This window comes from Gobio gobio, assembly GCF_949357685.1.
Source record: "Gobio gobio genome assembly, chromosome: 22".
In the NCBI taxonomy this organism is placed as follows: Eukaryota; Metazoa; Chordata; class Actinopteri; order Cypriniformes; family Gobionidae; genus Gobio; species Gobio gobio.
The window spans coordinates 758989-776725 of NC_137118.1; the positions used below are offsets into that span (position 1 = coordinate 758989).

At 38.9% G+C, this 17737-nt stretch overlaps 1 protein-coding gene across 3 annotated transcripts in view; it reads left to right on the forward strand.

The window, feature by feature from the left end:
• Positions 1–4336, forward strand: part of dclk1a (doublecortin-like kinase 1a) — a gene marked incomplete at its 5' end in the record, with an annotated part of 101494 nt that extends 97158 nt beyond the window's left edge. For 2 of the 3 annotated variants that reach the window (XM_079804692.1, XM_079804693.1), the window contains 4 exons: positions 221–301; positions 407–517; positions 612–685; positions 3035–4336. In XM_079804692.1, coding sequence (XP_079660818.1) covers positions 221–301; positions 407–517; positions 612–685; positions 3035–3092 — 324 coding nt within the window. In that variant the 3' untranslated portion in view covers positions 3093–4336. The remainder of the gene's footprint in view (positions 1–220; positions 302–406; positions 518–611; positions 686–3034) is intronic. The other variant, XM_079804694.1, reaches the window with a different exon arrangement.
• Positions 4337–17737: the final 13401 nt, after the last annotated feature.

A 17737-nucleotide genomic window follows, 5' to 3' on the forward strand; every position in this document is an offset into this window, starting at 1 on the left:
CCGTGTGTCTCCTCTGACCTCTAACCGTGTGTCTCCTCTGACCTCTAACCGTGTGTCTCCTCTGACCTCTAACCGTGTGTCTCCTCTGACCTCTAACCGTGTGTCCCGTGTGTCTCCTCTGACCTCTAACCGTGTGTCCCGTGTGTCTCCTCTGACCTCTAACCGTGTGTCCCGTGTGTCTCCTCTGACCTCTAACCGTGTGTCCCGTGTGTCTCCTCAGGCTCTGATCGTGTCGATGCTGCAGGTGGAAGTGGATCAGAGATACTCGGCGCTGCAGGTTCTGGACCATCCCTGGGTCACTGTGAGTAATTCACATTCGATAGCAGTCTCCACTGATAAAGCGTAACTCTTTCCAGCGCTCTTGTTTAACGACTGCAGTAACTGATCGGATCAATGGCTGTTTCAGAACGACGGTCTGTCAGAAAACGAGCACCAGCTGTCCGTGGCCGGGAAGATCAAGAAGCACTTCAACACGGGACCGAAGCCCAGCAACACCGCAGGAGTGTCTGTCATGACGGTAAGACTCCTGAACTCTACACAGAGACAGATGCAGCTGATGTGTGTGTGTGTGTGTGATGTTATCTGAGCTCCACTGATTTCTCTTCGCTTAGCTCGACCATGACTTTTCCATCCAGAGATCGGGGTCGTTGGATTTCTATCAGAACCCGGGCATGTTTTGGATAAGGTAATGCCCTGTTGTGTGTGCACTGAACCCTGCTTGTGTCATGATGAGCTACAGCCCGCGTGTGTGTGTGTGTGTGTGTGTGTGTGTGTGTGTGTCTGTGTGATCGATCTCAGCCCAGAATGTGCATGATCTGCTTCAACATCATGGCGATTGACATGTTTTGGTGCTGCTTGTGTCCTGTCCTGCTTCTGACCAGCTTAATGCGCAGAAATAAACATGACCCTTGACCTCAGCAGCAGTCGTGCATCTCGCTATATATCTGTGCCAATAGCCAACAACACACTGTATGGGTCAAAATTATCAATTTTTCTTTTATGCCAAACATCATTAGGATATTAAGATCATGTTCCATGAAGATATTTTGTAAATTTACATATCATAAATGTATTATTAGTAGTAATATGCATTGCTAAGGACTTCATTTGGACAACTTTAAAGGAGATTTTCTCAATATTTAGATTTGAATGCACCCTCAGATTCCAGGGCCCGTATTCATAAAGAATCTTAATGCAAAGAGTAGCTCCTAGTGACAAAATTCTAAGAAAATTCTTTGAAATGTGGGCGTTTACTCTTGAAATGAACTAAAAAATCCTAGTACAGAAAAAAGTAATTCAGAAAGCATCTTAACTCTTAAAAGAGGCCTTAAGGTCAAATTTGTTAGGAGGACAGATGAGGACTTTTAAGAGGCTTAAGAGTTTCTTTAGCAGTGGAGAAAATGTCAGAAAGACGAAGAGGGAGAAGAAATGTGTTGCAGACAATGGATGACAGTGACTTAAGATGCTATAATAAGATGATAATAAGATGCTATAGATCGTGCAGGGATCATGTTTGTTGCATTAAACCCAACTTTCAAAACACCAATTAAATAGACATGCCAGCAATCAATGTAATTGGAAAGAGTGGAACAATGTTTATAGTTCTAAGCCAATCAAATACCTTATAGGAAATTAACAGCATTGTAAATAATAAAAGGATTTATATACAATTTGCGCTAGTAATTTCAAAGTGAAGGCTTAGAATAGACCCTATACTTAAAAGCGCTCCTTTTTTCCAGTTTTTGGACAACCAACCAATCACAGTCTTCAAAAGACTGTGTCATACGTAGCAATGGGGTCAGCCCCGCCTCTTCACGAAGATAAAAGTTTTTGTATTTTCCTTGCTCAGAGTTGCTCTCAGATCGGTCCTGAATAGCTCTTAAAGGGTTAGTTCACCCAAAAATGTAAATTGTGTGATTAATGACTGAGCCTCATGTGGTTGGACACCCGTCAGACCTCCGTTCATCTTCAGACACAAATGAAGATATTTTAGTGTAAATCTGATGCTCTGAAAGGCCTCCATTGGCTCAACTTTACACTCTCAAGACCCTTAAAAGACACTAAAGACTAAAGTTACAAAGTCCATCTCACTACAGCGGCTCTACAATAACTTTATGAAGACGAGAATAGTTTCTGTGCGCAAAAAAACCCTAAATAACGACTTATGAATCAGTGAGTCGAATCATGATTCGGATCGCGTGTCAAACCGCCAAACTGCTCAAATCTGGCGATCCAAACTGCTGAATCGACTCACTGATTCATAACGCTCTGAACCGCTGAATCGACTCACTGATTCATAACGCTCTGAACCGCTGAATCGACTCACTGATTCATAACGCTCTGAAGCTTCATGAGGCCGTGTTTTGAAATCGTCATCACTATATAAGTCGTTATTTAGGGTTTTTTTGCGCACAGAAAAGAAAAAGTTGAGCCAGAAAAAGTTGAGCCAATGGAGGCCTTTCAGAGCATCAGATTTACACTAAAATATCTTCATTTGTGTCTGAAGATGAACGGAGGTCTGACGGGTGTCCAACCACATGAGGCTCAGTCATTAATGACACAATTTACAGTTTTGGGTGAACTAACCCTTTAAGCTAAGACTCCTACGTAAAAGTTTTTAAGCTAAATTAGGAGTTTTCTGAGAGGACTCTTAGAATCTTTATGAATACGGGCCCAGATTTTCAAATATTGTCCGATCGTAACAAACCATACATCAATTGAAATATTATTTATTCAGCTTTCATATGACCCTTATGGCTGCTTTTGTGGTCCAGGGTCACATATTATTCCAATGTATGTGTGTCTTCTACAGACAAAATGATGTTAGACAGATCTTTAGGCCTGGTTTCACAGACAAGGCTTGGATCCCTTAGAAAACAATGGCACTGACATGCTTTCAGCTCAAACATGCATTTTAGTCTGGGACTAGCTTAGATCTTGTCTGTGAAGCCAGGGGAAAGAGTGTATTAGCAGACAACTGGACGTAAATCTGTTGTAATCGACTGGACCTAAAGTTCCCCGTTTGCTCCCTCAGACCACCGCTCTTGATAAGGAGAGGCAGATTCTCCGACGAGGACGCCACCAGAATGTGAGCGCGGCTCCCTGGACCGCCCAGCCGACCTGTAGCCTCCACATCTCAGCCTTTACGCCTCTTCTGAGCCCCGGTCCGGCCCTCGACCCGTCCCATCCGCCCACTGGACTTCCTGCTCCAGCCCTCGTCCCCAGCCCATGTCCCGCCGCCGCCTCGCCCGAGTCTGAAGACTTTTCCGCCTGCTCCACGGAGACCGTCCGCTCCCTCTTCTCCCCTTTCTAGCGGTGAAAGGACGGAGAGCGAGTGGAAGAGGAGAAGGGTTTATGAGGATTCGGACCGGCGGACTGAACCCAACCATTTTGTAATCGGATCACAATAACGGTGCAGGGAAAATGATGACCGTCAAGAAGGGGTTTCTTCTTTATTTATGGTCATTATAATAACCTTTTCATTTATTTATACACATTTTCTTTTTTTATTCAAGTTGAAAAATGTTTTCTGTTGAAGCACCTTAGAAATGTGATGTTTTTATTGGTCCGGTATTGTTCATACGCTCCAGAAGGAATCCGTAAGGACACTGAGACTGATCTGATTGGCCGATGCTCTCCTTCCCTCTGGACGCTCAGCACTTCTTCATACGCGAGATGGGGACCTTGTTTTGTATTCAGTGTAAATAATATAATTTCAATTATTTTGATATTGACAATATATTTCTTTATCTTATCTAGACAACGTGAGTCACATTTAACCATTTTTGCAGTTTTTAAGTATATGGAACATAAGCACAAATGCATTGTGGGAAACACAGGGTCAGCTCTTGGAAACACAAATGCCGGTTGGTTCTGATTAACTCATTTCATTAATGCAGGACGTCCATCCAGCGCTGTCAGAGGTCAGAGGTCAGGGTTCCTGAAGCATTGTATTCTCTCATTAGTGCATGGAATACAAACGGACTCTTACATTATAATTTCACACATTATCTTATTAAAAATACACTGTAACCTCATTGTGTTGTTGTGTATTGATGAGCTCTCGTGACCTCTAGGGGTCGTACAATCTGCCAGGTTTCGGTCAGAGCAACACGAGGATACGCTCAGCCTGACCACCTTATTTTTAACGTAAGCACCAGAGCGGCCATTTGTAAGTGAACCTGTTATACGGTAGGTGGCGCTATGCCATCTCCTGAAAGAGAACAGAATCTCCTGATCAAAACACATGTGAAGAAGAAGCAGAAACAAGCGATTGTATGTCATCAGATGCCTATGTAAAATAACCCGATCATCAACATTAAACATCATATCAATCAAATCTGCCTAATGTTACTGAATGAAATGTCAAAAAAGGTGCAATGATTGACAGGGACATTTAATGAAAAAGTGTCAACTGTGAGTGCAAATGCATTTAAAGGATCAGTTCACTTCAAAACGAACATTTCCTGAACATTTATGCTTAAAATGGACTTCAATGGGAACCAACGGCTGAAGGGCCAAATCACTGCAGTTTCAGAGGAAGGGCTTCAGAGGCTCTGACCAATCACAGACGAGGAATAGAGTCTGATCTAAACAAACCATCGCCACATTTACAACACACACACACACACACACACACACACACACACACACACACACACACACACACACACACACACACACACACACACACACACACACACACACACACACACACACACACACACACACACACACACACACACACACACACACACACACACACACACACACACACACACACACACACACACACACACACACACACACACACACACACACACACACACACACACACACACACACACACACACACACACATTTATACACTTTAACCTCAAATCAAAATCCTGGAATTATCCTCAAAAAACTGAAGAAAGAAACACATCTGGGATGAGATGGAGAGAGGAAAGTGTGATGTGAACTAATCCTTTAAGGAAAATAACATTTAAATTATACTTTTGCTACCATTTTTTCTTGAACATGTTCAACACATTTAAATACATTTTCATTTTTATGTTGCAACTTATAAAACGTTAAAATATATGTTTAAATGATATGTTAAAACTAGTGTAGGAAATAGCTCATTTAAATGATATTATACTACGATGCTGTTGAATGCTTGAATCTGATTGGCTGACACAGGTAAATTTAATGCAATTAAATCTAGCAGGTGTTGACCGCGTTACAGTTCCATATCACTCCGCCAAAGGGCTTTACAGCTTTCACAGTGACCAAGCAAAGAAATATAGTAAACAATAGGATAAAAACGACAAATTATTTCCATGTTTTTCCCCACAAAATGTATGTATGAAACGCATACACTCACTTTCTCCCGCTCTCCCACGCGAACGCGAACACACACACACACACACACACACACACATTCGCACAGTAAAGTGTTGTCAGCGCGGCTTTGACGATTTTATCAGTAAAATAGTTTAGTAACTTAAAAGCAACATGGCATTCCACTCTAGCAAGGTAATAAAGACGCTGTTCTTCCAGTTCCTGCCGAGGATTGAAGAAAGACAGACTGAGGTAAGTCACATTCAATTCAATTCAATTCATATCGCTTTATTGGCATGACATACATGTATTGCCAAAGCATTGCACAAAGCAAAACAAAAACATACATAAAACACATTTACATATATATTTATATATACACATATTAGTAATAGTATTAGCTTTTAGTCTGGATGTGTTCACTCAGTACATCTTAGTTTGTGGCATTTATAGATATGATGTGCTATATTGGGGAAGCAGGTCCTTATCCGAGTAAGATCTTCAGTTTGTCAGGATCATGGAGTGACTGAAGTCAGGGATAATGTGCTGGATTTGACTATACAGTGAGTCTCTTAGGGGTGTGTGTGTTTATCACAGTGGAGGAGGAAGTGTGCCTCCACTGCTCCTGATCTACACTCACTACAGATCCGCTCTTCTGGAGGAAACCAGGTCTTCTTATGTCGCCCTCTCTCTATGGCCAGTGTGTGGTCACTCAGTCTGTACTTGGTCAATAACTCTCTGTGTGTTGTGTTCCTGACTGAGACGATATACTCAGCCAGACTGTACTCTCTGTTTAGACCCAGATAACACTGGAGACGGCTTTGCTTTTTGTTTTTTTCTTTCCAATTCTGCATATAAGGCTCTTTCTCATTATTCATAATTTATTTGATTTTTGCAGATTGTTCAGGAGCAGTGATATTGAACGCGTTGTTCATCAGTTCTGATGGTTAGATGGACTTTTACGATGATGGATAGATGCACTTTTACGATGATAGATAGATACACTTTTACAATGATGGTTAGATGGACGTTTACGATGATGGTTAGATGCACTTTTACGATGATGGTTAGATGCACTTTTACGATGATGGATAGATGGACGTTTACGATGATGGTTAAATGCACTTTTACGATGATGGTTAGATGCACTTTTACGATGATGGATAGATGGACTTTTACGATGATGGTTAGATGGACTTTTACGATGATGGTTAGATGCACTTTTACGATGATGGTTAGATGGACTTTTACGATGATGGTTAGATGCACTTTTACGATGATGGATAGATGCACTTTTACGATGATGGTTAGATGGACTTTTACGATGATGGATAGATGCACTTTTACGATGATGGTTAGATGGACTTTTACGATGATGGATAGATGCACTTTTACGATGATGGATAGATGGACTTTTACGATGATGGTTAGATGGACTTTTACGATGATGGTTAGATGGACATTTACGATGATTGTTAGATGGACTTTTACGATAATGGTTAGATGCACTTTTACGATGATGGATAGATGCACTTTTACGATGATGGTTAGATGGACTTTTACGATGATGGATAGATGCACTTTTACGATGATGGTTAGATGGACTTTTACGATGATGGATAGATGCACTTTTACGATGATGGATAGATGCACTTTTACGATGATGGATAGATGCACTTTTACGATGATGGATTGGATAGATGACGTTTACGATGATTGTTAGATGAACTTTTACGATGATGGATAGATGGACGTTTACGATGATGGTTAGATGCACTTTTACGATGATGGTTAGATGCACTTTTACGATGATGGATAGATGGACGTTTACGATGATGGTTCGATGCACTTTTACAATGATGGATGACGTTTACGATGATGGTTAGATGAACTTTTACGATGATGGTTAGATGCACTTTTACGATGATGGTTAGATGGACTTTTACGATGATGGATAGATGGACTTTTACGATGATTGTTAGATGGACTTTTACGATGAAGGTTAGATGCACTTTTACGATGATGGATAGATGGACTTTTACGATGATGGTTAGATGGACTTTTACGATGATGGTTAGATGCATTTTTACGATGATGGTTAGATGCACTTTTACGATGATGGTTAGATGGACTTTTACGATGATGGATAGATGCACTTTTACGATGATGTTAGATGGACTTTTACGATGATGGATAGATGCACTTTTACGATGATGGATAGATGCACTTTTACGATGATGGATTGGATAGATGACGTTTACGATGATTGTTAGATGAACTTTTACGATGATGGATAGATGGACTTGTACGATAATGTTAGATGCACTTTTACGATGATGGTTAGATGGACTTTTACGATGATGGTTAGATGCACTTTTACGATGATGGTTAGATGGACTTTTACGATGATGGACTTTTACGATGATGATTAGATGCACTTTTACGATGATGTTAGATGCACTTTTACGATGATGGTTAGATGCACTTTTACGATGATGGTTAGATGCACTTTTACGATGATGGTTAGATGCACTTTTACGATGATGGTTAGATGGATTTTTACGATGATGGTTAGATAGACTTTTACGATGATGGTTAGATGCACTTTTACGGTGATGGTAAGATGCACTTTTACGATGATGGATAGATGGACTTTTAAGATGATGGTTAGATGCACTTTTACGATGATGGTTAGATGGACTTTTATGATGATGGTTAGATGGACTTTTACGATGATGGATAGATGGACTTTTACGATGATGGTTAAATGGACTTTTACGATGATGGTTAGATGCACTTTTACGATGATGGATAGATGGACTTTTACGATGATGGATAGATGGACATTTACGATGATTGTTAGATGGACTTTTAGGATGATGGTTAGATGCACTTTTACGATGATTAATAGATGGACTTTTACGATGATGGATAGATGGACTTTTACGATGATGGTTAGATGCACTTTTACGATGATGGTTAGATGCACTTTTACGGTGATGGTTAGATGCACTTTTACGATGATGGATAGTATGACGTTTACAATGATGGTTAGATGGACTTTTACGATGATGGATAGATGCACGTTTACGATGATGGTTAGATGGATGTTTACGATGATGGATAGATGGACTTTTACGATGATGGTTAGATGAACTTTTACGATGATGGTTAGATGCACTTTTACGATGATGGTTAGATGGACTTTTACGATGATGGATAGATGGACATTTACGATGATGGTTAGATGGACTTTTACGATGATGGTTAGATGCACTTTTACGATGATGGATAGATGGACTTTTACGATAATGTTAGATGCACTTTTACGATGATGGATAGATGGACTTTTACGATGATGGTAAGATGGACTTTTACGATGATGGATAGATGCACTTTTGCATCTGGAATGCTGGATGATGGAAACGTCATACTATCCATCATCGTAAAAGTGCATCTATCCATCATCGTAAAAGTCCATTTTATGCACTTTTACGATGATGGATAGATGGACTTTTACGATGATGGTTAGATGCACTTTTACGATGATGGTTAGATGCACTTTTACGATGATGGATAGATGGACTTTTACGATGATGGTTAGATGGACTTTTACGATGATGGTTAGATGCACTTTTACGATGATGGTTAGATGCACTTTTACGATGATGGATAGATGGACTTTTACGATGATGGTTAGATGCAATTTTACGATGATGGATAGATGGACTTTTACGATGATGGTTAGATGCACTTTTACAATGATGGATAGATGCACTTTTACGATGATGGATAGTATGACGTTTACGATGATGTTAGATGGACTTTTACGATGATGGATAGATGCACTTTTACGATGATGGATAGTATGACGTTTACGATGATGGTTAGATGGACTTTTACGATGATGGATAGATGCACTTTTACGATGATGGATAGTATGACGTTTACGATGACGGTTAGATGGACTTTTACGATGATGGTTAGATGCACTTTTACGATGATGGATAGATGGACTTTTACGATGATGGTAGATGGACTTTTACGATGATGGTTAGATGCACTTTTACGGTGATGTTAGATGGACTTTTACGATGATGGTTAGATGCACTTTTACGATGATGGTTAGATGGACTTTTACGATGATGGTTAGATGCACTTTTACGATGATGTTAGATGGACTTTTACGATGATGGTTAGATGGACTTTTACGATGATGGTTAGATGCACTTTTACGATGATGGTTAGATGCACTTTTACGATGATGGATAGATGGACTTTAATAATGGTTAGATGGACTTTACGATGATGGTTAGATGGACTTTTACGATGATGGATTGATGGACTTTTACGATGATGGACTTTTACGATGATGGTTAGATGGACTTTTACGATGATGGATAGATGGACTTTTACGATGATGGATAGATGGACTTTTAAGATGATGGTTAGATGTACTTTTACGATGATGGATAGTATGACGTTTACGATGATGGTTAGATGCAGTTTTACGATGATGGATAGATGCACTTTTGCGATGATGGATAGATGCACTATTACGATGATGGATAGTATGACGTTTACGATGATGGTTAGATGGACTTTTACGATGATGGATAGATGCACTTTTACGATGATGGATAGTATGACATTTATGATGATGGTTAGATGGACTTTTACGATGGTTAGATGGACTTTTACGATGATGGATAGATGGACTATTACGATGATGGATAGATGGACTTTTACGATGATGGTTAGATGCACTTTTATGATGGTTAGATGGACTTTTACGATGATGGTAAGATGGACTTTTACGATGATGGATAGATGCACTTTTGCATCTGGAATGCTGGATGATGGAAACGTCATACTATCCATCATCGTAAAAGTGCATCTATCCATCATCGTAAAAGTCCATTTTATGCACTTTTACGATGATGGATAGATGGACTTTTACGATGATGGTTAGATGCACTTTTACGATGATGGTTAGATGCACTTTTACGATGATGGATAGATGGACTTTTACGATGATGGTTAGATGGACTTTTACGATGATGGTTAGATGCACTTTTACGATGATGGTTAGATGCACTTTTACGATGATGGATAGATGGACTTTTACGATGATGGTTAGATGCAATTTTACGATGATGGATAGATGGACTTTTACGATGATGGTTAGATGCACTTTTACGATGATGGATAGATGCACTTTTACGATGATGGATAGTATGACGTTTACGATGATGTTAGATGGACTTTTACGATGATGGATAGATGCACTTTTACGATGATGGATAGTATGACGTTTACGATGATGGTTAGATGGACTTTTACGATGATGGATAGATGCACTTTTACGATGATGGATAGTATGACGTTTACGATGACGGTTAGATGGACTTTTACGATGATGGTTAGATGCACTTTTACGATGATGATAGATGGACTTTTACGATGATGGTAGATGGACTTTTACGATGATGGTTAGATGCACTTTTACGGTGATGTTAGATGGACTTTTACGATGATGGTTAGATGCACTTTTACGATGATGGTTAGATGGACTTTTACGATGATGCAGGGCTCCAGACTAACTTGTTTCACTAGGAGCACAGTGGCCCCCAACTGAAAATTTTAGGGGCACAACCCGAAATTTTAGGGGCGCACACCGTAAATCAACATGCTAACCAAATCTACTAATTTCCACTGTATTACTAATAGGGATCGGTATCGTTAAGGTTTTAATGGTATTACTACTCTTACCCATACTGCTTATCGATCTGGTACTTTAACAGTATTCTTACCGGTTCTTTTTATTATACTTTATTTTATTTTTTTTATTAAAAAAAAAAACATAATTAAGAACATAATTAACATGGCTTTATAATCAGAAAAATAAAATATATATAGCAAAAGAAACCGCAAAGTTTGAACAAAAATATAAAACATCTATTTGTAAATGGACCAGTGTGCAGGCATTCGGAAGGTCTGCTAACATTAATATTACAGTAAAGAACAAACCTACAAAGAAATCTAATAAAGTAATGAAATGTAAAATAACACTGCATAGTTTTCACTGTATAAATTGATAGATTAATGCTTATAAAAGCTAAAGTTATTAATTCAAGAGATGCAAATATTTTCTCTTTGCCTCTTGTTTGATTCGAATGAATGGCTCAATCATCAGCAGGTTTATTAGACGCTGCCCCTTTAAGACCGATCGAATGTAAAACTAATAATATCATATTCTCCTATTTCTCCAAACTATTTAAGCCCATTTAAGATATAAACTGTTAAAATAACTACTCTCCAATCCGGTCATTTTGACACCGGCTATTTGTTGTTTATTTGATGGTTTAGACGCGCACACGAAGCCTAAAATATAAAGTGCAAGTCGGTCCATTTCGCAGCACACACACATAAGCCGCATTGAAGTTGGAAACAGCGTCTCTTGCGCGGATTATTGTGCATTTAATAGCTCTTTCTTATTAAACACATCCCGCAGTTTAGCAACAGTAGAGACTGCAGTTTACAACAATCACTGAATCTGACGTTTAGTTTAGGTTTAAGGAGACAGCGCAGCTGTGAAGGGAAGGATGAGCTCGACGGAACACGGCTATAGGAATAGTTGTACCTCATACCATCTTTTTATAATTCTTGGAAGCCAAAATCGAAAATAAAATTAGATTAATATCACAGCACAACCCTAAAGTTTAAGCAGACTAAACTTTTGTTTAGTTCTCGTCACTCATTAAAGCTGACTGTGGTGTTGTGTTCGCTGTAGCTCGCCGTGAGAGAGCTCGCCCGCTTTCTCTCTTCTGGATTGCGAATGGCAAAAATGCATCACGGACAAATGGTTTAATATTATCTCATATAGAAACGGCTGGCAAAGATAGAATTTGCCAGACATAACGTCTATCAATTATAATTAGTAAGTGTATTTTCTTAATTTCTCCAGTACCGACAGCTGGCAAATTTACTGGTCGCACATGTGCGACTGGATGTAAAATTCAGTCGCACACTCTCAAATTTTAGTCTCAAAATGCGACCATTTAGTCGCACTCTGGAGCCCTGTGATGGTTAGATGCACTTTTACGATGATGTTAGATGGACTTTTACGATGATGGTTAGATGCACTTTTACGATGATGGTTAGATGCACTTTTACGATGATGGATAGATGGACTTTAATAATGGTTAGATGGACTTTACGATGATGGTTAGATGGACTTTTACGATGATGGATTGATGGACTTTTACGATGATGGACTTTTACGATGATGGTTAGATGGATTTTACGATGATGGATAGATGGACTTTTACGATGATGGATAGATGGACTTTTAAGATGATGGTTAGATGTACTTTTACGATGATGGATAGTATGACGTTTACGATGATGGTTAGATGCAGTTTTACGATGATGGATAGATGCACTTTTGCGATGATGGATAGATGCACTATTACGATGATGGATAGTATGACGTTTACGATGATGGTTAGATGGACTTTTACGATGATGGATAGATGCACTTTTACGATGATGGATAGTATGACATTTATGATGATGGTTAGATGGACTTTTACGATGGTTAGATGGACTTTTACGATGATGGATAGATGGACTATTACGATGATGGATAGATGGACTTTTACGATGATGGTTAGATGCACTTTTATGATGGTTAGATGGACTTTTACGATGATGGTTAGATGGACTTTTATGATGGTTAGATGGACTTTTACGATGATGGATAGATGGACTATTACGATGATGGAAAGATGGACTTTTACGATGATGGTTAGATGGACTTTTACGATGATGGTTAGATGCACTTTTACGATAATGGTTAGATGCACTTTTACGATGCTGGATAGATGCACTTTTACGATGATGGATAGTATGACGTTTACGATGATGGTTAGATGGACTTTTACGATGATGGATAGATGCACTTTTACGATGATGGATAGATGCACTTTTACGATGATGGATAGTATGACGTTTACGATGATGGTTAGATGGACTTTTACGATGATGGATAGATGCACTTTTACGATGATGGATAGTATGACGTTTATGATGATGGTTAGATGGACTTTTACGATGATGGATAGATGCACTTTTACGATGATGGATAGTATGACGTTTACGATGATGGTTAGATGGACTTTTACGATGATGGTTAGATGCACTTTTACGATGATGGATAGTATGACGTTTACGATGATGGTTAGATGCAGTTTTACGATGATGTATAGATGCACTTTTGCGATGATGGATGGTATGACGTTTACGATGATGCATAGATGCACTTTTAAGATGATTGTTAGATGCACTTTTGCGATGATGGATAGTATGACGTTTACGATGATGGATAGTATGACGTTTACGATGATGAATAGTATGACGTTTAGGATGATGGATATATGCACTTTTACGATGATAGATAGTATGACGTTTACGATGATAGATAGATGGACTTTTGCGGTGATGGATAGATGGACGTTTACGATGATGGTTAGTATGACGTTTACGATGATGGATAGTATGAAGTTTACGATGATGGATAGATGGACGTTTACGATGATGGATAGTATGACGTTTACGATGATGGATAGTATGACGTTTAAGATGATGGATAGTATGACGTTTATGATGATGGATAGTTTGACGTTTACGATGATGAATAGTATGAAGTTTAGGATGATGAATATATGCACTTTTACGATGATGGATAGTATGACGTTTACGATGATAGATAGATGGACTTTTGCGGTGATGGATAGATGGACGTTTACGATGATGGTTAGTATGACGTTTACGATGATGGATAGTATGACGTTTACGATGATGGTTAGTATGACGTTTACGATGATGGTTAGATGCACTTTTACAATGATAGATAGATGGACTTTTGCGATGAGGGATAGATGGACATTTACGATGATTGTTAGTATGACGTTAACGATGATGGATAGATGGACGTTTACAATGATGGATATTATGACGTTTACGATGATGGATAGTATGACGTTTACGATGATGGATAGTATGACGTTTACGATGATGGATAGTATGAAGTTTACGATGATGGATAGTATAACGTTTACGATGATGGATAGTTTGACGTTTACAATGATGGATAGATGGACGTTTACGATGATGGATAGTATGACGTTTACGATTATGGATAGATGGACGTTTAAGATGATGGATAGTATGACGTTTACGATGATGGATAGTATGAAGTTTATGATTATGGATAGATGGACGTTTACGATGATGATTAGTATGACGTTTACGATGATGGATAGTATGACGTTTAAGATGATGGATGGATGGACGTTCACGATGATGGATAGCATGACGTTTACGATGATGGATAGTATGACGTTTACGATGATGAATAGTATGACGTTTACGATGATAGATAGATGGACTTTTGCGGTGATGGATAGATGGACGTTTACGATGATGGTTAGTATGACGTTAACGATGATGGATAGTATGACGTTTACGATGATGGATAGATGGACGTTTACGATGATGGATAGTATGACGTTTACGATGATGGATAGTATGACGTTTAAGATGATGGATAGTATGACGTTTACGATGATGGATAGTATGACGTTTACGATGATGGATAGCATGACGTTTACGATGATGGATAGTATGACGTTTACGATGATGGATAGCATGACGTATAGTGTGACGTTTACGATGATGGATAGCATGACGTTTACGATGATGGATAGCATGACGTTTACGATGATGGATAGCATGACGTTTACGATGATGGATAGCATGACGTTTACGATGATGGATAGTATGACGTTTACGATGATGGATAGCATGACGTTTACGATGATGGATAGCATGACGTTTACGATGATGGATAGCATGACGTTTACGATGATGGATAGCATGACGTTTACGATGATGGATAGTATGACGTTTACGATGATGGATAGCATGACGTATAGTATGACATTTACGATGATGGATAGCATGACGTTTACGATGATGGATAGCATGACGTTTACGATGATGGATAGCATGACGTTTACGATGATGGATAGTATGACGTTTACGATGATGAATAGTATGACGTTTAGGATGATGCACTTTTACGATGATGGATAGTATGACGTTTACGATGATAGATAGATGGACTTTTGCGGTGATGGATAGATGGACGTTTACGATGATGGTTAGTATGACGTTTACGATGATGGATAGTATGACGTTTACGATGATGGATAGATGGACGTTTACGATGATGGATAGTATGACGTTTACGATGATGGATAGTAGGACGTTTAAGATGATGGATAGTATGACGTTTTTGATGATGGATAGTATGACGTTTACGATGATGGATAGCATTACGTTTACGATGATGGATAGTATGACGTTTACGATGATGGATAGCATGACGTATAGTATGACGTTTACGATGATGGATAGCATGACGTTTACGATGATGGATAGCATGACGTTTACGATGATGGATAGCTTGACGTTTACGATGATGAATAGTATGACGTTTAGGATGATGAATATATGCACTTTTACGATGATGGATAGTATGACGTTTACGATGATAGATAGATGGACTTTTGCGGTGATGGATAGATGGACGTTTACGATGATGGTTAGTATGACGTTTACGATGATGGATAGTATGATGTTTACGATGATGGATAGATGGACGTTTACGATGATGGATAGTATGACGTTTACAATGATGGATAGTATGACGTTTAAGATGATGGATAGCATGACGTTTACGATGATGGATAGTATGACGTTTACGATGATGGATAGCATGACGTATAGTATGACGTTTACGATGATGGAAAGCATGACGTTTACGATGATGGATAGCATGACGTTTACGATGATGGATAGCATGACGTTTACGATGATGGATAGCATGACGTTTACGATGATGGATAGTATGACGTTTACGATGATGGATAGCATGACGTATAGTATGACATTTACGATGATGGATAGCATGACGTTTACGATGATGGATAGCATGACGTTTACGATGATGGATAGCATGACGTTTACGATGATGGATAGTATGACGTTTACGATGATGAATAGTATGACGTTTAGGATGATGCACTTTTACGATGATGGATAGTATGACGTTTACGATGATAGATAGATGGACTTTTGCGGTGATGGATAGATGGACGTTTACGATGATGGTTAGTATGACGTTTACGATGATGGATAGTATGACGTTTACGATGATGGATAGATGGACGTTTACGATGATGGATAGTATGACGTTTACGATGATGGATAGTAGGACGTTTAAGATGATGGATAGTATGACGTTTTTGATGATGGATAGTATGACGTTTACGATGATGGATAGCATTACGTTTACGATGATGGATAGTATGACGTTTACGATGATGGATAGCATGACGTATAGTATGACGTTTACGATGATGGATAGCATGACGTTTACGATGATGGATAGCATGACGTTTACGATGATGGATAGCTTGACGTTTACGATGATGAATAGTATGACGTTTAGGATGATGAATATATGCACTTTTACGATGATGGATAGTATGACGTTTACGATGATAGATAGATGGACTTTTGCGGTGATGGATAGATGGACGTTTACGATGATGGTTAGTATGACGTTTACGATGATGGATAGTATGATGTTTACGATGATGGATAGATGGACGTTTACGATGATGGATAGTATGACGTTTACAATGATGGATAGTATGACGTTTAAGATGATGGATAGCATGACGTTTACGATGATGGATAGTATGACGTTTACGATGATGGATAGCATGACGTATAGTATGACGTTTACGATGATGGAAAGCATGACGTTTACGATGATGGATAGCATGACGTTTACGATGATGGATAGTATGACGTTTACGATGATGAATAGTATGACGTTTAGGATGATGAATATATGCACTTTTACGATGATGGATAGTATGACGTTTACGATTATGGATAGATGGACGTTTACGATGATGGTTAGTATGACTTTAACGATGATGGATAGATGGACGTTTACAATGATGGATATTATGACGTTTACGATGATGGATAGTATGACGTTTACGATGATGGATAGATGGACGTTTACGATGATGGATAGTATGATATTTACGATGATGGTTAGTATGACGTTTACGATGATGGATAGTATGACGTTTACGATGATGGATAGATGGACGTTTACGATGATTGATAGTATGATATTTACGATGATGGTTAGTATGACGTTTACGATGATGGTTAGATGCACTTTTACGATGATAGATAGATGGACTTTTGCGATGAGGGATAGATGGACGTTTACGATGATTGTTAGTATGACGTTAACGATGAT